General features: G+C 47.1%; 1 protein-coding gene across 4 annotated transcripts in view; it reads left to right on the forward strand.

The window, feature by feature from the left end:
* Prr5l (proline rich 5 like) overlaps positions 1-21,913 on the forward strand; it is a 183,689-nt gene that overhangs the window by 125,567 nt on the left and 36,209 nt on the right. For all 4 annotated transcript variants that reach the window (XM_057781674.1, XM_057781676.1, XM_057781675.1 and 1 more), the window contains 3 exons: positions 1,581-1,861; positions 3,053-3,133; positions 18,159-18,207. In XM_057781674.1, the coding sequence (XP_057637657.1) occupies positions 1,581-1,861; positions 3,053-3,133; positions 18,159-18,207 (411 nt within the window). The remainder of the gene's footprint in view (positions 1-1,580; positions 1,862-3,052; positions 3,134-18,158; positions 18,208-21,913) is intronic.

Genomic DNA, 21,913 nt, shown 5'->3' on the forward strand with positions numbered 1-21,913 from the left:
TACTAAACCTTTCGAGAAAGAAAGCGCCCTTGGCTGCTTCCTGCTGTACTCCAGTCTGCTGAGGTGACTGCAATGGTGGATTCAGAAGCGCTGAGAGAGGAGCATCGAAGGAGCGAGCTATCCCTGAGGCACAGCGCTCTGCCAGCCTGCTGGGCATGTCAGTTGATCTTGTTTCATCCCTCCCCAGTCCTGTGAGGCTGGTACACTAGCACCTGAGAACACTCACAGTGTCTGAAGTCATGCGACGTGGGAGGGCCTGAGTAAACTCCTGAACCCCAGACCAAAACTCTCATTGCAAAGCCGTCGCCTTCCACTGGAGATATAAAGCATCTTGTGTTTTGCTGCAAGGAACAAGATTATTTTGTGCATGTGGAACTGAACATTGACCCCAAAGAGCTTATGACATGTATACACGTTCTACTTCTGAGTTACATTCCCAGCCCTCTTTACTTAAGACAAATGTTTACTTACTCGTGTGTGTGTGTGTGTGTGTGTGCAGTGCACTTGTGGAAGTTGGCTCGCTCCTTTTATCATGTGTGTCCTAGGGGTTGAACTCTGGGTTGTCATACTTGGTGGCAGACCTTTTTCTCTGATCCATCTCTCTGACACTTTTTATAGTTTCTCCATTTTTTATTTTGAGCTGGGGGTCTAATTAACTTATTCAGGTTGACTTTATCATGTACTGTAGCCCAGGAATGCTTTTGACTTTGGATTCTACTGCCTCAGCCGTTCCGAGTAGCTAAGATTGCAGGTCTGCACCTAGCCCTGCTCAGTGACAAGATTATATTGACCTGACCTGACAGAATTAGTTGGATTTAGAAATGCACAGAGCCAAAGGAGGATCATTCTGGTGAAGGAGAACAAGAAATGGCTTAAAAGCCTTGAAAAGGGCCTAGGGCAGGGTCACGGGACTGTTACATGGGACAGTTACATGAAAGAGTCCCATGGCCTTCTTATCATCTTGCAGTATCTCAGCACCTGGAGCTTATAGGCATAGTGAGTATTTATTGAATGAACAGGTACAAGAGCAATCAGTCATCTTTACCATGGAGTGAGAGTTTCCGGAAGGCAGGCAGGGCCTGGGCCTTAGAGATTTTTGGTTGCTTGACATGTTACGATGGCTATTACACATCAAACAGTAACTATGTCCTGATGGACTAGATAAACACACCACAGGTAAGGAAAGGGATGGCAAGATGTGCCTGAGAGAAGAAACACTCGTGACCTGAGGAATATTGGACAACACGTAGTGGCTGATGGGACAGAGGGTGGAAAGTCTTTACTGACAAGGAAAAGGAGCTTTTACGTTTTTCTTGAGGTGCCCACAGAGGCTGCCTTTCTGTTTGGAGGACTTGGTGTATCTCAGTCATGAAGTGATGTCCCATGCTCTACACACACACACACACACACACACACACACACACACACACACAGTGAACAGGAGCCTCAGTGGTAATAGAGGCTCTTGCTGTGTCTCCTTCCTCATTGATTTTAGGATCATTTAGCTAGAGAGTCTCGCCAGCATCCTTTAGTTAGACGTTTTCAGCCAGATTCTCAGGAGAGGTCGCCTCTCGTTTCAGGTGTTGGCTCGGAGTGGGGTTTTAAGAGATCCCAGAAGCAGCGTTGGGAAAAGCCTTTTCCGTGCGTGGCCAGAAACGTTTGGTCCTGAAGACACAGCTCAGTCCTCACCTAGACTTATGACCCGAGGCCTTGCTCCCCTCCTGCCTGTTGAGTTCCACAAGATGGGCTCCTTCCGCCGTCCCAGACCACGATTTATGAGCTCTCCCGTGCTCAGTGAGCTGCCCCGCTTCCAGGCTGCCCAGCAGGCTCTGCAGCTGAGTTCCAACTCTGCCTGGAACAGGTAAGGGTCCAGGGCCACCAGGGAGGAGTCTGGGATGATCTGGGGGTTTGTTGAACATCTGCTGCCTTGAGAGCCTTGCTCATAAAGTCTGGTCCTAGTGTTGGTGATGATTGGGGCAAGTACCCCTTGTTTTCATAGAGAAAGTAGCTCACTGTGAGTTCTAGCCTATCAGGATCCGTTTTGCCAGCCTGGGATCATTGAGTTAGAATCTACAGTTACTGTTCATGCCCCTTAACACCCTTCACCGCGTGAGGATTTAAGGGTAGAGTCTTTCAAATGACCTCATATCTCCTATTTAGGAAGCTTAGGCGTGTTTCTGTGCAAAGCTCGGTGGGTGGCATATGCCACAGTCTTTTTCACCTGAGCCGCTAGTGCTTGGGACAGGAGACGTACCTTTGGAAGGTGTCCGGCAGAGCTTGTGAGCCAAGCCCTGAGCAGGTCAGCAAACCAGCACTGCCTCGTAAGTCTTCGGGCTACTGGTTTCCAGATCTGGGGTGGCCGCCAGATAAATGAAAGCATCACTGAATTCTCTGTGTGTTTTCTAAGTGGATGGCCATCAGACCCTCTCTGCTGGTGCCACTCAGCGGGGCTGCCTGGAATATTCTGGCATTCCGAGGGTCATTGACTCCTGTAAAATTCCTCAGCACAGACAATATTATAACCAGCTCTTCTGGTGAGAGTTTGGAGCCAGGTCCCTGGAGTTGAGTGGAGTTGAGCCCTGACTGCGGCCCTTAGAGCCTAACTCTATGCCTGTCTACTTACCTCACTGGGGAGAAATAAAAAGACAAAAAAGGCCCATGGAAAATTTTATTATAAAGGCAAATGGTTATAGTTTCTATCTGAGAATATGGCGACTTCCCAGTTGTAAGATCAGACAGGGTCCGCTCCTGCTGGCAATGAACGCTTTCTGGATGCTTGCAGGTTCCAGTAGTGAGCTGGTCCACTGTCTGCCTCTATGTGACCAGGGGGAAGAAGCCCTCTGTGACCTGCAAGATGCCTGGAACTGCCTTTGAATTCCTTTGCTTCCGTCTCCTCAGTACTTCTAGGACATTAAGGAAACGGACAGAAGATGCAGCTGCGAGTATCCCCTAGGGCTTCCCAGCTCTTCATGACCTCTCCTGTGATCTGTTTGAAAAAAATGGCTCCTGGAGGCAGATCACCTAACTGGGATTTTTTTCTGTCTCTTTGCAGCGTACAGACAGCTGTGATCAACGTTTTCAAAGGGGGCGGTCTGCAGAGCAATGAACTGTATGCACTGAACGAGAACATCAGGTACTTGACTGGCCAAAACCAGTGCTGTTTTCCCATTAGGAGGCTTAGGGTCTCCCCTCCCTCCTTCCCCCTCCCTTACCTCCCACTCCCATCATCTTGCTTAGCCCTTGCTTGCTGTAAAACTGTTCTTGTGTCTGTTGTGTTGAGACCTTTACCATCTAGAATTCTCATTCAGGTACAATGTCTATGCTCATGTGTATTATGCACTTTGTGCTGGGGATACAGATTGATAGATAGGAGCTGACACTAATTCTGTGAACATTTATTGGGCACTGTATTAGGCAATATGACTTAGTGTTTGGAGCCAGGATACTTGAGATTTATATCTGTTAATAAAAGACTTAGTGGGCTGGAGAGATGGCTCAGAGGTTAAGAACACTGACTATTCTTCCAGAGGTCCTGAGTTCAATTCCCAGAAACCCATGGTGGCTCACAACCATCTGTAATGAGATCTGGTGCCCTCTTCTGGCATGTAGGCAGACATGGAAACAACACTGTATACATAATAAATAAATAAATCTTTAAAAAAAATAAAAAATAAAAGACTTAGTAACAAATATTCTTTATGGCCAGGTGCTAGAACAGACATGTGTGGACTCTGATTTCCTGGTTTTTGTTATTGTTTTGTTTTGAGACAGAGTATCAGGTAGCCTATAGGCTGGAGCAGTTACGAGCACTGCCTGCTCATCCAAAGGTCCTGAGTTCAATTCCCAGCAACCACATGGTGGCTCACAACCATCTGTAATGAGATCTGGTGCCTTCTTGAGGAAGAGACCTGATCAGTCATTCTCATCAAGTTAGACCATGAACCCCAATATGGATAAGTTCAACAGACCCGCCATATATGGGCTGTCCCTGCATGCTTCAGCATTGCCAGGGCATACATTTCATTTTTTCCCCTATCAGGTATCTTACACTGGCCTTGAACTAACTATATAACTGATGATGGCCTTGAACTCCTGATCCTCCTGTCTCCACCTGAGTGCTAGGATTACAAATATGAGCTACCGTCCTTGGTTTATTTCATTTTTTATTTTATTTTGGTTTTTCAAGACAATGTTTCTCTGTGTAACAGCCACGACTGTCCTAGCTCTGTAGATCAGGCTAGTCTCGAACTCATAGAGATCCACCTGTCTTTACCTCCTGAGTGCTGGGATTGAAGGCGTGCATCGCCACCACCCAGTTCATCCTTGGTTTATAAGATGCTGGGGATGGAGCCCAGGGTCTCTTGCTTAGCGGGCAAGCATTCTGTCAGCTGAGCAACGTTCCCAGCTCACTCTCCTAGGATGTACAGTCTGATGGGAGATGATCACTAGTCAACAAGTCATGAGCTGTATGATGACATAATTGATATAAGAAAGCATGTTAACATGACTTGGTCTTGCCAAGAGTCCAGGGACAATGGAGGTGATGTGTATGCTGTGATGTGAGGGTCCACAGGGATTCATTAGGAGGAAGAAGGCTCCAGCGGGAGGAATCAGCAGGTGCACAGGCCCTGTGCAGTGAAAGAAAGCCTACGTACATAGGGTACTGGAGGGACGGTGGCACAGCTGGGTTTGTGTCCTGGAATGAGAAAGGGAACAGGGCTCTCAGAGCCCCAGGCTCAGCTAGGGCTGGGAAGTTGAGTTAGCTAGGCTTTTAATTCCTCTCTGAGTATGTTAAATGCAGAACATCTAGGGTAAAGACCCGAGCCCTGCAGTGGGCCAACAACAAACAAGGCCATTGTTCAAACCTTGTTTACCTTGAATCAGGGTCTGTGTTAAGGTCAGCTGGGTCTGTTTTCATTCAAGCCTGCTCAGCACATAAGCAAACTGTTGTTACATTTCCGTCTATGTACTTGAATTTCATATCACAGTTACATAAATGTGGAAAGAGACGGAAGAGACCATCTAGCCCAAGGCCTCATTTTACAGGGAAGGAAAGTGAGGTCCCAAGAAGATATGGTCTCAGGGGCAGAACTGGGTCACCAGCTTGACTTACAAGAAAGAGCCCAGCTTACTCCAAAAGCATTGAGTTCCTACCCCCATTCCTCAACCCCTAGTGGAAATATAAATAAATAATCCAGTAGTTCAAGAATGTGCTAATTGTTTCTCCCTTCAGGAGACAGATCCTGACATTGTACTTCAAAGATACTGTGGCAGCTAGGAAGGTGGGAACCAGTCCGTGATGTTACCTGCCCCCACAACCCAGGGAAGCAAAGCAGCCACGGGGGGGGGGGGGGGGGGGGAGGGGGGGGGCAGGGACCTTCTGAATGACAAGGCCAGCTGGGAAGCATGCATGTACAGATGCTCCCAGAAAACCCGAAACTAAATTTTTTTTTAATATAGAATTTCTTTTCTTTTTTTCTTTTTTCTTTTCTTTTTTTTTTTTTTTTTTTTTGGCTGTTGTAAAATTTATTTCTGTGTAGCCCTGGTTTTCCTAGAACTCAACTATGTAGACCAAACTGGCTTCAAATCCACAAAGATGTGCCTGCCTTTGCCTCCTGAGTATAGAATTAAAGGCATGAGCCACCACACCCAGCTCGTTTACCATTTTAAGCTTTATTATGTTTTAAAATTATCTTTTATAAATCGGTGTATCTGACTTTCTGGTCTTTCAAAAAAGGTTGCTTTTTTAAAAGTATAAATTTCTCCAAGCTTTGGTGCAGACCTAACAAAACACCGTGGTCCAAGTGTGGCGAACATGCTACCCGTAACTATGAAGGTAGTGTATATGTAGTGTATATGGAATGATGTTCCTGTTGAGGAAATGTGTTGTGTCCTAGACAACTTGAGGCACCTTCTGTGTCTGCACACAGCCATATCTTCTTTGTGTAATTTATAGACGAGAAAACAATGAGTGAGAGAAACCTTGTGACTCACCATAGTGGCACAACTGTAAATATGGGTCCAGATTTGAACTCCTGCCTGAGCGCCTGCATCTGAAAGTGATACCAGTCTGTAGGGTTGCTGCTAACAAGTGACACAGACAGAGTAGCTTAAGCAACAGGAACCTATTCCTGTATGTTCTGGATCACCTCCCCGTCAGCTCACATGGCCTCTTCTTGCTGTGTTCAAGGGTGGAAAGCCAGCTTTCTGGTGTCCCTTAGAAGGACGCCAATCTGCCTTGAGGATTGTACCCCTTAAAACCCCCTATAGCTGAGCATCTCCCAAGGGCCTCACCGTCTCATCATGTGGAGGGTCCGGGCTTAGATATAGGAATTGGGGGGCAGGGTGCACAGTTCAGCACACAGTGGCACCTCACTCTGTACCGTAGTGTGGTGTCTGGGAGCAGTTTCTTACTGGGAAGTCGGTTGAACTGAGGTCTATGACTTTTTTCTGTGTTAGTTTCTTTCACGGGGCCTTGAGTCCATCACTTACTGTGTGATGATTCTACCCCGTTTCCCCAGGAAACAGTGGCCCTCCAGATATTCTTGAGACTTTAGGGGTGCCACCAAAGGTTCTCTCTCTTCGGCCTGGTGGGAACTCCAGTGGTTGGTGTGATTTGAACCTAGAGTAAGCTGTAGCTCTTAGAATGCGGAACTTGGGCTCTGTTTGCATCTGGGAGTTCTGCTCTTTGGCTTCCCCAGTCTAATGATGGCGTGGAGACAGGCATTCCTAACACTGGCACAGAGTCGGCCTGGGAATGTGGAACATGTCCCAGGCAGATGTGTGACATGGTGTCTTAGCTATTGTTCTATTGCTGTAAACAGATATCACCAAGTCAACACTTATAAAGGAAAACATGTAATTGGGGCCTGCTTACAGTTTCTGAGGGGTTAGTCCATGATCATCATGACAGGAAGCAGACAGGCATGGTGCTGGGGGAGTAGCTGAGAACTATACATTCTGATCTACCAGCAGCCGGCAGAGAGACACTGGGCCTGGCAAGGGGTTTTGAAACCTCAAAGCCCACCCCTAGTCACACACTTCCAACAAGGCCACACCTCTTAATCCTTCTAAGCAGTTCTACTAACTGGGGACCAAGCATCCAAACATATGAACCTATGGGGATTATTTTCATTCAAGCCACCATACCTGGACATCTCAACTTGCATAAAGCAAGCCACCTAAATATGTTCCCGTATTTGCAAGTATCTGTAGACACAGCTGCTCCACAGATCTCAGCACTAAAGCGAATGTGCCACTCTCAGCACGTGCCCACAGAGACAGGGCATTGAATTTCCTTTGTCTCCTCCTAAGCCCTGTTTGCAGGATAGACCTCCACTTTTCCCAGGGTGGAGGGCAACAGGGATAACAGGAATGTTGCAAAGAGGATGTGGTAGGAGGGAAGGCTGAGTGGTCCCCAGCCTCATTCTTAAGATAACCTCGCCAGTCCTATTATGTGACCTTTGTGTTCTAGACTTGATAGAAGACTTTAATGTAAGAAAGCCAGCCACCGCTGATTCAGAGCCTGAGGAATCCAGACTTGTTAAGCCATATGAGCTTGGGGAAGTTGCTTAATTTTTCTCTGTTTGTTTCTCATTTCATACTGCGGGTGATAGTAGACCAGCCTCACGGCAGCTGGGGGACTGTGGTCTTGCTTAAGTGGTCTTAGGACAAAATCTGGTAAAAGAAATGTTTTGTGAATGCTGGGAATACTCTGCTCTTATGGTGGGTGCTTGAGGACAATGCGTGTTAAACACCACGAAGGATCCCACCGGGTAGGGTGGCGAGTCATCCTAGGGACAGAGCGAGCATGACATTGCCCCAGTGTTTTGGATGAGGCGAGCTCACTTTGAACTTGTGCTTGGAACTGAAGTTTGGGTGAGGCTGAGTTCTTACAAGGACAGACAGCTATTTCTTCTTTTTGTGGAGACCAAGTCTAAGAGGAAATGAGTCTCTCAGTTCTCCATTCTATTCAGCCAAGCAGTAGTGAGCCTTTTGATGCTCACCCAAGTCTAGTGTCCAAAGCTGAATCCTCTCCCTTGGGTCTCTGATCCCAGCCAGGCTTGGCCACCTTCCTTTCCCCCTCCACTTTCCCTTCCCCCCACTCTCCTCTCTCCCTCCATCTCTCTCTCTCTCTCTCTCTCTCTCTCTCTCTCTCTCTCTCTCTCTCTCTCTCGTGTGTGTATACATGTCTGTGTATGTGTATGTATGCTTGAGGGGTAGGCAGAGGTTGATAACAGGTGTCTTATTAATTGCAAAGGTGTCTTTTTGGGCACCTGCACACTTGTGGTTCACACACACACACAATGAGAGAGAGAGAGAGAGAGAGAGAGAGAGAGAGAGAGAGAGAGAGAGAGAGAGAGAGAGAGAGAGAGAGAGAGATTAGGGTTTTAACCTTTTGGGGAAGGGGTTGAGACAGGGTTTCTCTGTAGCTTTGGAGCCTGTCCTGGAACTCACTCTATGACCAGGCTGGCCTCGAACTCACAGAGATCCATCTGTTTCTTTCTCTTGAGTGCTGGGATTAAAGGCGTGCACTGCCACTGTCTGGCATTAACCTTGTGTTCTGAGACACTGAGCCTGGGGTATATCTATTGACTGAGCTGGCTGACCAGTAAGATCTAAAAAACAGTGCAGTCCCAACGTTAGCATTCCAGACCATGCTCAGACCATGTAGATCTGATACAAGGCAGGTCCTCATGCTTGTCATGGGCATTTTGCTGACAGCTTCACAGGGCCCTCTTTCTCACAATATAGTTGAGATGCTTGCTAGTGGGAGCCAGAGTGCAAGATGGCCAAAAGGCAGGTGTCTGTGTAACTAGACCTTATAATGCAGTCTTTGCAAATGTTGGCCCTTTCTTTTAAGACACGTCATTGTAAACAACATCTTTGTAGATAGTTTGTACAGGTAAGAACTTGGGTTCAAGTGTGGCTAAGTTCTAAAACATAATATTGAAATTATAGACAAGTGTTTCCAGACTTTAGGAGTAAGTTCATCCAAAACAGATTGGCCAATTTTCCCCAAATAAAGTCCAAGCACCTGTTTTGTCAATATGAAAACCATAAATCAGAATATTTTCTATTTGCAACTGCATTAGGAAGCAGACCATGGTTTGACATTCTCAGAGACCTTTCTGAATAGACTGATTTGGGCCAGATTTCCAGTCATCACTGTGCATAGTTCAACTAGCACGCCTTCCTGACTGAATTCTCCGGAGCTTGGATGTGGTATTTAACACTCTTGCCTCACCCCTGGCTGGATGGAGGTCTGGGTTTCAGGAATCTTCTAGAAGCAGGGGTGGCCGAGTCCTGACATGGATCACAATCCTTTCTCAGCAAACACCTTTTTCTGCTCTTACCTGGCCAACGAGAACAGTGAGAAAACACAGACCGACGTTCACTGGCTCTTGTGAGAACCTGGGCTGGGCTTGTAGATGGTGCTGCTGTCCACTTACTGAACATTTGTGGTGGGCTCTGCCAGGTCCTTGACACGTTCTGGGGCAGCCATAGAGGCAGGTGACTCAGAGTTTGCAGCAGAGAGGAGCTGGACAGAGAGTTGTTGTCTTGAGAGTTGAAGTGGGGTGGTAGCAGATCATTAGATTGGGGACAGGGTTGATTCCTAAGTTGAAATCTGAGGGTTGAGCAGGCAGTCATCGGGTCCACAGGGCAGCCGAGGATGGAAATGTCTTTCCATCGCTCACGGTGTGTTCTCAGCTTCCAGGGAGCATGTTTTCTCTGCAGAAATACTCAGAGGTGACACTTTCGGAAGTCGGAGATGGGTTGTCTGTAGCTGGCCCGAGGTAGGAAATGGGCATTTTCCTTCTCTCTCCAATCACATTGCTTCTGTTATTGAGGAGGAAGGTGGCATAAAGGGAACCTGAGATTTTTAAGGAGAGGAGGCTCCAACTGTTTGATTTCGGGCAGATCTGGGGCGAGTCTTCCACCCAAGGAGTGAGTGGGCTGCTCGAATCATATACGGAAATCTACCATAAAGGTTCCCATCTCTCTGGGAACCTGAGTCTGCTGGGAAAAGCTTGCCGGAGGGATGAGAAGAAGGGGAGCCTACGCCTCACTCAAGGGTGGCTGACGGCTCCGACACCAGTGTGAGGCACCATGCCCTGAGGCAGATGGCAGCAGGTGCCCACTGAGTACTATGTGCCAGGCCCTTCCACGGCTGTGCGTACCCACTCTTGTGCAAGTGCCATGCCTGGAAGATGGGTGTTGTCTCCCTGTCGGAGGGATGAGAAAGTATGGGTGCACGGAGTGGTCTAGCTCACTGGGGTCATCTCTGCAGAGAGGGTTGGGATTTAAACGCAGCCTGCCATGGTGTCAGAAGATCCTAGCATCCCCTAGCACTGGCACAGGCCCCTTCAGGCTCGATGCCCCAGGGTGTGGCTTCACAAGTAGATCTGGAAGTAAGTGGGGGTGCTGGGTATGGTGTCTCTAAAACTAAAACCCTGGTTTGGGAGGAACTAAGATAAGGTCTTCTTTTCTTTCTTTTTGAGACAGGTTTCATCATGTAGCCCCAACTAGCCTAGAACTCACGTCGTAGGCCAGACTGGCCTCAGACTGTCAGAGATCCACCTGGCTATGCCTCCCTCACCCTGGATTAATGACATGTGTACCATCAGGCTGGACTTTTGAGCTCTTTGACTCTGCCTCCTCTTGTGTTGGCACCTTGCACTGCAGTTGAGAAACAAATGTCTTTGGGGGACAGGAAAGTCCTTAGCAAGAAGTGGCAGCTGGAAGCCAATGCAGCTGCCTCATGTGTTGGTCAGAATATTGTTTAGAAAACCGCCCTTCTTCCCTAAAACTGAAGGCTTCTAGATTTTCTGCCAAGTTCCACTCTGGCCGTATTAGACCCACAGCCTGGCTTGGTGTCAGTCATGGGATCTGAGACTTGCCTGCTTGTTTTAGAGGAATTTTCCTCAACCCTCAGTATTCTTACTCATTCGCTCCCCAACTTGCCTTCTTCCTCTGTAGACAGGGTGTACCACCTCCATTTGATTTCTCTGAGCGTTAGTCTGCTCTGGGCAGAGGAGGGCAACCTCAGAGACTCTCACCTGGGTGGCTGTTGGAGTATTCAAGTGTGTGCAAGCTGACCCACACAGCTTGTATCTCATAATAGGGGTTTATTGTGCCCATTGTTAGGTGAATCCTTTTTCCTCATTGTTCCCACTGATACACACTGGGGTACAAACAGAGATATGGGGAACTGGTAGTACTGTCCCCCACCTAGGAACACTAACCCCAGTGCATCCCAGTGGAATAGGACAAAGGACTTTGAAAGGGGGACTTTCGTATGCTACCACTTAAACAATTGCGCCTCCAAACAAGTCCTGTTGTAAGGTGGGAGTCTTCAGAGTCAAGCGGTCAGGTTGGATGGACACAGCTATGACATCTGGTTTGGAGCCCTGCCTGGAGGGCCTTGCTGTTCCTGGATTTTGAAGCAGTTGAAGTGGGTCCCACAAAAGGGGCCTGGGGAGAACTTGGGGTGGCCAAATATTTAACAACCAGTATTATTCTCTTGACCCATCCCACCTAAATGGTGGCACCTGCCCAAAGTGGCCTTCCTTGCTCTACTGTGGTCCTGGAAGACAAATTAAGCAAGCTGAGAAGCAGAGGGGCTTGGCTGGCCTATACATGCAGCGGGGGTGTGGGGGTGTGGGGGTGTGGTAGTGGTGGTGGTGGCACCTGATTCGGGAGGGCTCCTCAGAGTCCCTTCTGCCCTGTGCCTCTGCGACTGGAACCCGGCTTTGGAGCCGCTCGCTTTACCTCCGAGACAGCCCAAGTGGGGACTGCTGACAGCGTGGTGTGAGATGGAAATCAAGGTCTGTGTAATCGTAGGAATTCCTGTGAGCTGGGGTGGCGGCTTAACTGTGCAGCCTGCGCAGGGATGGGGGTGTGACACGGTGTAGCCCAGTAAATTGTTCCCCTTTTCCCTGTTGTGGCTCCTTTTGGCTTCTAACTGAACTTCACGCTATTTCTGCTTTCACTGGGCTCACATGTCCCACATAACCGTTTCCGTCCCGGTGCTCAGCTGCTTGCGGTGGAGGGACTGTGAGCGGAACTCTGTTGTCAACTGAAGCCAGGGGTGTGGGAATGCTCATGTGGGCGTGGCCTGGACCGGGAGGCCCTTTCACGTCGGCTTCCAGCCACAGCTCCCCTTTCCCACGTGATTTCTACCCGTTAGCCTCTTGAGTGCTATGCTCACGGATAGAAGAGCCTCCCATGCTATTCCACTCACAGGTTTCCCCGGGCCTTAATGTGAGGTTGGGCAAGGCTTCCTGCTGTTCTGGGTAGGAGTCAAGAAGAAGGGTGGGATTGTAGAGCTGTAGGCTCCAGAGTCGGGCAGACCGGGTAGAATCCTCGGGACTATCGCTTGCCAAGCCAGGAGTTCATCCACAAAATCTTCTCAAGGATGCACTCGCTTGCCTCTTGCTGCCATCCTGCCCTGAGGTGATCTCACCATCCACACATTCTCTGAGGACTGGGAGGAGGAAAGTTGGGCTCATTTGTTTGCTTACCACTGTCAGTATTGGGGAAGCAGCCATCTGTATTCAGACCCAGGCAGCCGCTTCCAGATTTAATGAGCTGCTGTCTCCGAGGTCAGCTTCTGGGTTATAAGCGGGGCGTTATCTGCTCCTCTGCAGATACTGCCTAGGCTAAAGCACAGAAATACAAATGTCCTGCACATCAGGGCTTGATACACATGAGTAGTAAATTGACTTAGAATAAGAGACACCAGCCGGGCGGTGGTGGCGCACGCCTTTAATCCCAGCACTCGGGAGGCAGAGGCAGGTGGATCTCTGTGAGTTCGAGACCAGCCTGGTCTACAAGAGCTAGTTCCAGGACAGGCTCCAAAACCACAGAGAAACCCTGTCCCGAAAAACCAAAAAAAAAAAAAAAAAAAAAAAAAAAAAAAACAAACAAAAAAAAAGAATAAGAGACACCATCCTAGGTACAGTTTGTTCTTATTCCTTATTACTTTAATTTGTTCCAGCAAATAATTGCATTTCTGTTGACAAAGAAGGAACCTTAGGAAAAACTGGGAAAAATAGAAGGTAGGTTGGCAGATTCTGAGCCATGTAGGAACCTATGTCTAGGTATTGGGGTACTGGGAGACTCCTCTTTCTGTGTTTCACATGTGAACTAGATAAATGTGGTGAGCCAGGATATGGTGAAGGTGTGGGGGGTATCCTGCTGTGATTTGGAGTGGTGTCTCTCATACCTTGATTGTGTGTATTTCTGTGTGTGTATCTATGTACGTGTATGTAATGTCTCTGTGTGTCTTTGGGTATCTGCGTATATATGTATGTATACCTCTGTTTATGTGTATATGTGTCTGTGTTTATATATGTAATGTGCACATGTGAGAACCCAAGGGCAATCTCTCCCTCCTCCTCCTCCTCCTCCTCCTCCTCCTCCTCCTCCTCCTCCTCCTCCTCCTCCTTCTTCTGGCTTTTTGAGACAGGGTTTCTCTGTGTAACAGTCCTGATAGTCCTGGTTGTCCTGGAACTTACTTTGTATACCAGGCTGGCCCCGAATTCAAAGATCTGCCTGCTTCTGCCTTCCATGTGCTGGGATTAAAGGTGTGCACCATCATCGCCAGGTTTGGGTATCATTTCTTAGGAGTCATCCATTTTGTTTTCTGAGTCTTACTACCAACCAGCCTCACCAGTTCTAGATGTCTGGCCAGTGAGCCTTAGCGGTCCTGTTTGTCCCCACTTCCTCAGTCTGGGGTTACCAGTGCACACCACCATGCCTATTTGTTTTGTTTTGTTTTAAGCTTGGGTTCTAGGGTTCCAACTCAGGCCCCCAGAACAATCTTTAAGGAAATCTCAGCTTTTGAATGAGGGTGTGGTCAGTGAGGAGAGGACCCTTGTCTGAGTTCTGTTTCCTTTCCTTCTTTTGCCCAGCATTGTATCTAATACCTAACAGGCTTCTAGTAAATTATAATAGATCAAAGAAATAATTAGTGGGCCTCCTATTCTCTCTGTCAGTTGCTCTTTTCTGTTTTAGTGGGGAAGGGGTGCAGAATGTGCCATAAGAGGGACAACGTCTAGATTTCCCTGGGGATGGCGGTGTTCCGTGTGTTAGGACCAGAGTCTGGGTTCTGGCTGCCCTAACAAGGTAGACCTGTCATCAACAGCTAATTGGAAAAGCAAGTGATGCTGAGAAGCAGAAAAAGGAGATTAATTCAGTACAGTCATGTTGAAAAGGGAACAAAGAAAAGCAGGGCATAGTGGTACACAACGTTAATCCCAGCACTCAGGAGGCAGAGGCAGGGGGATCTTTGAGCTCGAGGCCATTCTAATCTACAAGTTAAGTTCCAGGATAGTCAAGTGCTGTGGGATAATGCTCTTGTACACTATTAATATTTGACACTTGCATTGGTTTACTAAAATGCTAATTGACCAGTAGCCAGGCAGAAAGTATAGGTAGGTCGACCAGTGTAGGAGAATTCTGGGAAGAGAAAAGGCTCAGTCTACAGTCATCACCCAGATGACGCAGAGGAGTTGGGTGAGAATGCTACACTGAGAAAAGGTACCTAGCCACGTGACTAAACACAGACAAGAATTATGGGTTAATTTAAGTTGTAAGAGCTAACTAGTAATAATCCTGAGCTAATAGCCCAAACAGTTTATAATTAATATAAACCTCTGTGTGTTTCTTTGGGACTGAATGGCTGCAGGGACCAGGAGGGACAGAAACTTTTTTCTACAGCCAGGGGTATTATACAGAAAAACCCTATCTCAAATACAAATCAAAAAACAAAAACAAACAAAAAGAAGAGGAAAAAGAGGAAGGAGCAAAGATATCTAGTGACTCCCCAAGTCCATCTTTGGGGTTCTGCCAAAAGATTTAGGCTTAAGTAGTAGATCAGAGTTACGCATAATTAAGCAGTCTTGGTCAAGGAGTGGTCCTGACCATTACTGCCCCGTCATTGTCTCAGCCCCAGACTGTCCTAAGATGGTCAAACTTGTCCTATGCGTTGATAAACTACATGTACAAGTGTCCCCTTTGGCTGGCATCAGGATTCAGCATTTTCCTTATTTGAACATGGGGTTCCTAGGGAAATTCCAGTTCCTTGGGGACTAATGTGTCAATAGTCTAGACTAGGTGGTGGGTGTGGGGGTGCAAGTGTCTTCTTCATATGTTTTTACCGCCAGGATGTTTCTGGAGGGGGCGGGAGTGTGAAAGCACTTCTAACTCTCAGTTTGACTGACATGTGAGTCAAGTTTTCTTTAGAGGTGTCCTTTCCTTGTTAGACAAGGACAAGCAGACTAGACAGTGTAGAGGCAGCTGTGTAACCTGACTCTCTGTGGTCTACCCGCAGGTTGACCAGCTAGCACTGCTCTGCTCCCCTGGCCTCGGCCCCCTTTCTTCACCACCTCCTCCTTCTCCTTCTCCTTCTCCTCCTCCTCCTCCTCCTCCTCCTCCTCCTCCTCCTCCTCCTCCTCCTCCTCCTCCTCCTCCTCCTCCTCTGTGTTCCCTTGGATCAGTGATTCTCATGTTACCAGCCCAGGCAGGGCTGGAAGGGCAGGTTCCTGGGACTTCCAGTATTCTGTCACCTTATGCCGCCTTGCTCCCTGACACTGTGCCCTTGCTTGGAACTTCCTCCCACAGTCCTTTCTTGGGTTTCAGATCGTCCTCAGTAAGCTTGGTGGAGGTTACTGTTAACTTTAGAATCTTTTGAAAAGTTGTTTTGAACAAGAGTGTCCTAATACAGTTCAAACATGTTATAGCTGAGGCTGGAGAAATGACTCGGTGGTAAAGTCTTGCTGTATAAGCAGACAGACCTGAGTTTGGTCCCTGTGGGCTTGTGAATGCTGGGCATGGTGTTCATTTGTAATCACAGTACTGGGAAGGCAGAGCCAGGAGGATCCTGAGGCTGCTGGTTAGCTGGCCAGCCTAGTTGAATCATTGAGCCATGGGTCCCAATGAGAGAGAAAGAACTTATCTCAAAAAACAAGATGAACGGCTTCCGAGGTACACCTGAGGTTGATCTCTGGTCTCCACGTGCATATGAACCCACATGAACATGTGCTGATGCACACACACACACACACACACACACACACCTCTTATAAAAAAGGGTACAAGGTGGAAAACCTTTACTGTAACCCAAAAGCCTAATTTCTCCTTTTCAGAGGTAGATGTTACTATAACAGCATCTCACTGACTAGTCTTCGAGAATATCGTCTGGGTGTATAGGAATAACCTCAGAAATGAACCTGGTGCTCACAAACCATGTCTCATCTCTGAGACATGGGCTAGCTGATAGCACTAGACCTTTATACTTTTCCACAAACATGTCTTCTTCACCCATGCTCTCGAGACTTACTGATGGCTGCAGAGACCGTCAGGAGGCATTTTCGCTCTCGATCGGAAGCTGACCCCTTGCTTCATTCTTCTCTGACACTTCCATGCATGTGGTGTCAGCCACTCAGTTCTGTTTTCCTTCCTGTGTGCACTCAGCCCAATGGCTTTTTAAAGCAAGATGAATTCATTTTTATTTTATGTGTATGAGTGTTTGCCTGTATGTTCATATGTGCATCACATGTATGCCTAGTACCCATGGAGATCAGAAGAGGGCATAGGATCCTCTGGAACTAGAGTTACAGGTGGTTATATATGTACAGTATAATCTGGGAGACTTTGTTCTGTGGCCCAGTGGCCTAGGCAGGGCTTTGGTCCACCTTTTGCCCTGTTCTTAGACAAAGAATACCCTTCTCTGAGCCTCACCTGCAGCATCTACAAGAAAGGGGTACAGAATAGCAGACTCACAAACCTCCACATGGGTTCTGGAACAGAACCTGGATCCTCTACAGTGAAGCCATGTCTTTAGTCCTGGCCCAGGAACTTTTGATAAGTTCCCATCTCTCGTTAGACTTGCCCACATCCCAAGAACCCCTGGGCTGTATTGCTGGAGTTGCTCTTAGGTTGTTTGCCATTAAGTTGAATCTCAAGATGCTTTATCTTCTCTCTAACGTATTTTCTGCTCTGGGGAAAGGACAGTATTCTCCATGTGTTTCAGCTTCCCAAGCTTTTCTGAAAATTTCAAACATGAGTGTTTCTCTCTTGTTCTGTCCCCAAATTCTTGTCCTGGTTTTACGCACATAATGACATATTGCCGTAACCGTCTGTTTGTTCTTTAGTGACATGTGTGAGCATGTTTTGAGGGAAGTTAATACCTAGCAAGATTGTCAGAAATTTGAGTATTTGCTCCTTAATAACCATAGCAGATGGGAGGGGCAATGAGAACACTGGAGTCCGGGAGACTTTGTTCCCTAGAGAACTTATTGGGTTCTGGGAGCCAGTTTTTCTTGTTTTTAGCTTTTTCTCCTCTTGTCTGGCTCAAATTCAAGATGGATTGGTAGGGATGGGCCCATTATTTGTGACAGGGAAAGAAGCCTGGTGCCCAAATCTCTACTCATCTATATTTTTGAACTTAAGATGCTTTGACATCATCTTGTAAAATTGCTACTATGCTGTCTCTATCCACATCCTCCACCCAAGAGTAGAAACTATGAGAGCAGAGACCTTGTGTGTCTTCTTCACCTTGGTGGTCTCACTGCTCGTACAATATTTGTGGGAACATACAAGGCAGCTCAGTAAATGTGTTGCCTAGGTAACCAGAAACCCAATTCTCCTCACTGTGGTCCCCTTTGCAGATTGCCTCAGTACATTCGAGATGAATAGTGAGACCACCCCATCATATCCTCAAGGAGAATTTCAAGTCTGGGCATCTCTGATGGAGCTAAAGGAGAGGAGAGGTGGAGTTATAGGAAATGATGTTCAGCCTGCAGAAGCTCTAGCTTTGAGCCTAGGCTGTTGGATTAATGTGTAGGATGGAGATGAGCATGGTTTCTCTGTCTACAGTAGTTGTAACTATACCGTCCGGCACACACTTTCCATCTTTGGATGGGGGAAGTGTGTTTTAGACTACACAGTGTTTGTAAATGTTATTACTGCCGTGGAACTGGAGGTGGAGCGCTACCAGGACCCAGGAAAGAGTCCTCCCTCCTCAGGCCTAGATTCCATCCCTATGGGACTGGTAAGCACTTGTCATCAGCGATGAGCCCCTTGTCATCCTTCAGGAGCTGTAAGCACACTGACACCTGCCTGACTGTGGTTCTGTGTTTCTCTCTCCCCAGGCGGCTGCTGAAGAGTGAACTTGGATCTTTCATTTCAGACTATTTCCAGGTAAGCTCGGGGGCCCCAGAACCCATCCTCCTTGCAGTTAGTTGCCATACCAACAAGGGCGTCCTTTAATGTCTACAGTTATACGTGCTTCAGTGGCTACGGGGGCTGCTGGGCCAGCTGGCTCACTGATGTTAGTGGAGATCAGGTCTCTTGCATTCAGTCTCGGACTTTTGGGTCCAGGACTGATTTATATTGTCAAAGATTGCTGCTCATTTGGGTTCTGTCTGTCCTTACCATATGAGGAACTGTACCTCAGAGACTTCGCAGTGTGTTTAACTCACAGAAGAATACACAGCCAGTATGTCTTAATTAACTCACAGAAGAATACAGAGCACTTCTTTGAGGAAAAAAAAAGAGTTTCCAGAACAAAAAAGAAGTGAGAAGAGTGTTGTTGGTCCCGTGTTTGTGCAAACATCTGCATGGCCTGCTTGGTAGAAGGCAATTCTTTTTCCTGTCTGCCTCTTTTTTTGTGAGCCGTGTATTGCATGTCAGGTAGTCTCGGGACAGCCGCACTGTTCAGCCCAGGGACACAGGAGGGAACAGACAGAATCAGCTCACTGCTACTGAAAACATAGTTTCACCCAGAGGCCCCTGAGTCCCTCCCTGCCCTCAGCCCTTCCTGTCCTATGTGTGGTATTTATTTGGATTAGGTATATGTGCCCCTTAGACAGGTTACTTCTTGTCACTAAGCCTCCTAGTCCATTGAAGGCAGGATTAGATTCAGCAGTCTCTATGTCTTACTCATTTGCTTAGTGGGGGCGTGGCAAACTGTTTTATGCCTGTCTCTCAGTTTCCTCATTTGTAAAATGAGAACCTCAGTTTACCCCATTTTGTGGTTTGCATGAAATAATAGCAACAGAGAACTCAATGCTAGCTATAGCAGGCAACATAGCATGGTAGTCAAGATCATGGGTCACTGAGGCAGGCTAACCAGGGCCCAGCACAGCCGTTTACTGAATGTGTTACTATGGGCGAGTTGTTGTGTCTCTGTTTCAGTCTTCTTTTCTCCAAAACCAGGACGTAACCTTTAGGACATACCGTTATAGTGTGGTACTGTAGGGTTAAATGAATTGCTTGTTAACTAAAATGAATTAATTAATTTTTACTGGCCAGCACAAAATAAGAGAGTAATAGTGTTTGTTAAATTTATGCTGGTTCTTATTTACATTCCCGAAGTGCCAGCCATCTGTCTGAATGGGAAAGGAATGTAAATATCTCGGTGGCAGTTTGTTTTGTATTATTTCATGTCCAAGTAGAGCACAACTTTAAAACTGAAGAGAATTTTGTTGCTAAAAAAAAAAACCAGAAATCATTTTGTTTTTCTACTCAAGTATCAAGAAATGTCAAACTCGTATGTCCACTTTTAAAAAATGACAGGTGTCAATCAGCTTTACACCAGTGCATTACACATGTGCATGTGTGGGCACACTTGTACACACACACACACACACACACACACACACACACACACATGCAGGAAACATAACTCTAAGCCTCTACAGACCGAGATCCAGTAGAAACCTGGAGTTCACTCAGGTCATCCTCAGCATCTGTTATTGAGGTGGGGGTTGGGGGATCCTGAGGACTCAGAATGTGAGTCCTTAAGGTGAATCACCTCAGTTGCCCTTCTCTCAAAGGTCAGCCTCTGCCGCACTCTGCCCCCTGTGGTCTCTATGGATTGCTTGGAAGGAAGCCTTCTGAGAAGGTTTTTTTTTTTTTTCTTTTTTTCACCAATCCTGAAGAAGCCTGCTGGGCCTGGCTGCTTTCTGCCTTGACATTTCAAAGAGACAGGGTCCGTGTGGTTTCAGTCAACCTGTAAATGTCAGCTGTCTTTTGGCATTGGGGGGGCGACCCCTTGGCCCATCGGAAGGGTGTGTCCGGGTGGGGACTGATGCATAAGGGAAGCCCTGAGGTTTTGGGGGTTGGCAAATACTGCTTACAAAGATGCCAGCTTCTTCAAAACTAATAACCACGCGGCATTTCCTATCAGGATCCTGGCCTGTGAAGCCGTTGGTTGAACGCTGAGTCTTTCTGGGGGTGTGATGTGAGGTCTGATTTTAAGAACTTTGAATCTGGGGTTTTCCTTATTTAGGGTGCTAAACTTGAGGAAGGCTCTCCTAGATACTTTTCTACTGTAGGTTTTAATGTTTTTTATTTTTTGGTTTTTTTTTTTAAGCTCTGGGTGTACATTTCTTTCCTGGTGTTTTTAAGCATTTAAGTATCCTTCTCTTTTGTGTAGAGTGTATATTGGATGTTCTGTCTACCTTTCTAAGGAGAGCAGGGGGATTGTCTATCATGCATACCAGAAGTGACATTTGGTGACTTATACAATAACAATGAATAACATCAGAGATGTTTCCCTTTTAAATTTTTTCTTTAGCCCTTGTGTTCAAGTCTTGGGCAGTATTCTGCAGGACTCAGCAGTCTTCTTATTTAAGGAAGAGGGAGCTGGCCTTGAACTTGGTGTCTTTAGCTAGGTATACATGACTAGCTGAGATTCCGTGGCATGATTTTGTTTGCTGTGAGTTCATTTTTGAGTGTTTTTTCCACTTGTGGTGAATGGTGCGGCTACTGGTTCCTTTTAATACCTAATGGCAATTTTGATAAGTAATTTTAAGGGAAAAAAAAGCCCATAAAGGATGATGGTGCAGGTGGCCCTGATTATGGCCCCGTGGTGAAGGTAGTTCAGCAGACATTCAAGTGGGAAGGCTGGGGCTGAGCACTACTGAGGAGGCTTTCAAAGCTACACAAGAAATCCCCACCGGAGAAAGTCAGGCTCACAGAGGCAAACTTAGCTTCACAACAGTCTCATTTTCGGGGGTGAAGCCTTAAGAGGCTCCAACAAAGGACCTAGAGGGAAGTGGGGGCCTACAGGAGCGGAGCCTTGGGGCAATCAGGGAAGTCCCTAAACCTTGGTGGCTCAGAAGAATGTAAACAAACTCCTTGGACCCTGTAGTCTTCCTTAGTGTGAGGCTTAGACGCCATCCTCGGGCACCTGCATTTGGAAGTGAGGTCTGCCCCCATCTTGGGACCCTTCCTCCCAGTGAGAGCTCATTTACAGAGCCCCACACAGGGCTTTTCCTGTCTGAGGCTCTGCTTTTGTGGGAGCAAGCGAGCATTTCCATTTTACGGTTTTGAAGAAAGAACATCCACAGTGAAGAATAATGAAAATGACCTGAGGTGAGGTAGGAAAACGGTGCTTATCTCTGGTCTGCACGCAGAGAACACAGCCTGTTCAGAGTACAGGAGCCTGAATAGATTTCTGAGACACTGGCCAGAGAAATCTCTGACATTTCCAATATTGACTCCCCTCCCCGCTTTCCCCTGTCTGTTTTGAATTGTGTCTGGGAGGAAAATTGAGGTTTCCAAGTAGAACCCTATCCTAGTGACTGCTTGGAGGAATAATTGCCTCTCTACCATGCTCAAAAATGGATATTATAAAATGATCTGCATTTTTGGATTGCCTAGGAAGGTATCACTCTTGTTCAAAGTGTGAGGGCAGGGTGTTGAATACCTCATTTTCTCAGTTCTGCATCTGTAGGTTACACTATTTGCGAAAAACCTTGCCCCAAGCCCAGAAGGTTCCATTTTCTTTTCTTTTTTGGTGGGATTAAAGTTTTGCTTTATATAGAAACTTAAGCTGAAGTCAAAGGCTCTGGGTGAGTTAGCGCTAGGGAGGAGGGAAATGTGTGTGTGCACACGTGCA

This window comes from Chionomys nivalis, chromosome 9 (assembly GCF_950005125.1).
Source record: "Chionomys nivalis chromosome 9, mChiNiv1.1, whole genome shotgun sequence".
Taxonomy (NCBI): domain Eukaryota; kingdom Metazoa; phylum Chordata; class Mammalia; order Rodentia; family Cricetidae; genus Chionomys; species Chionomys nivalis.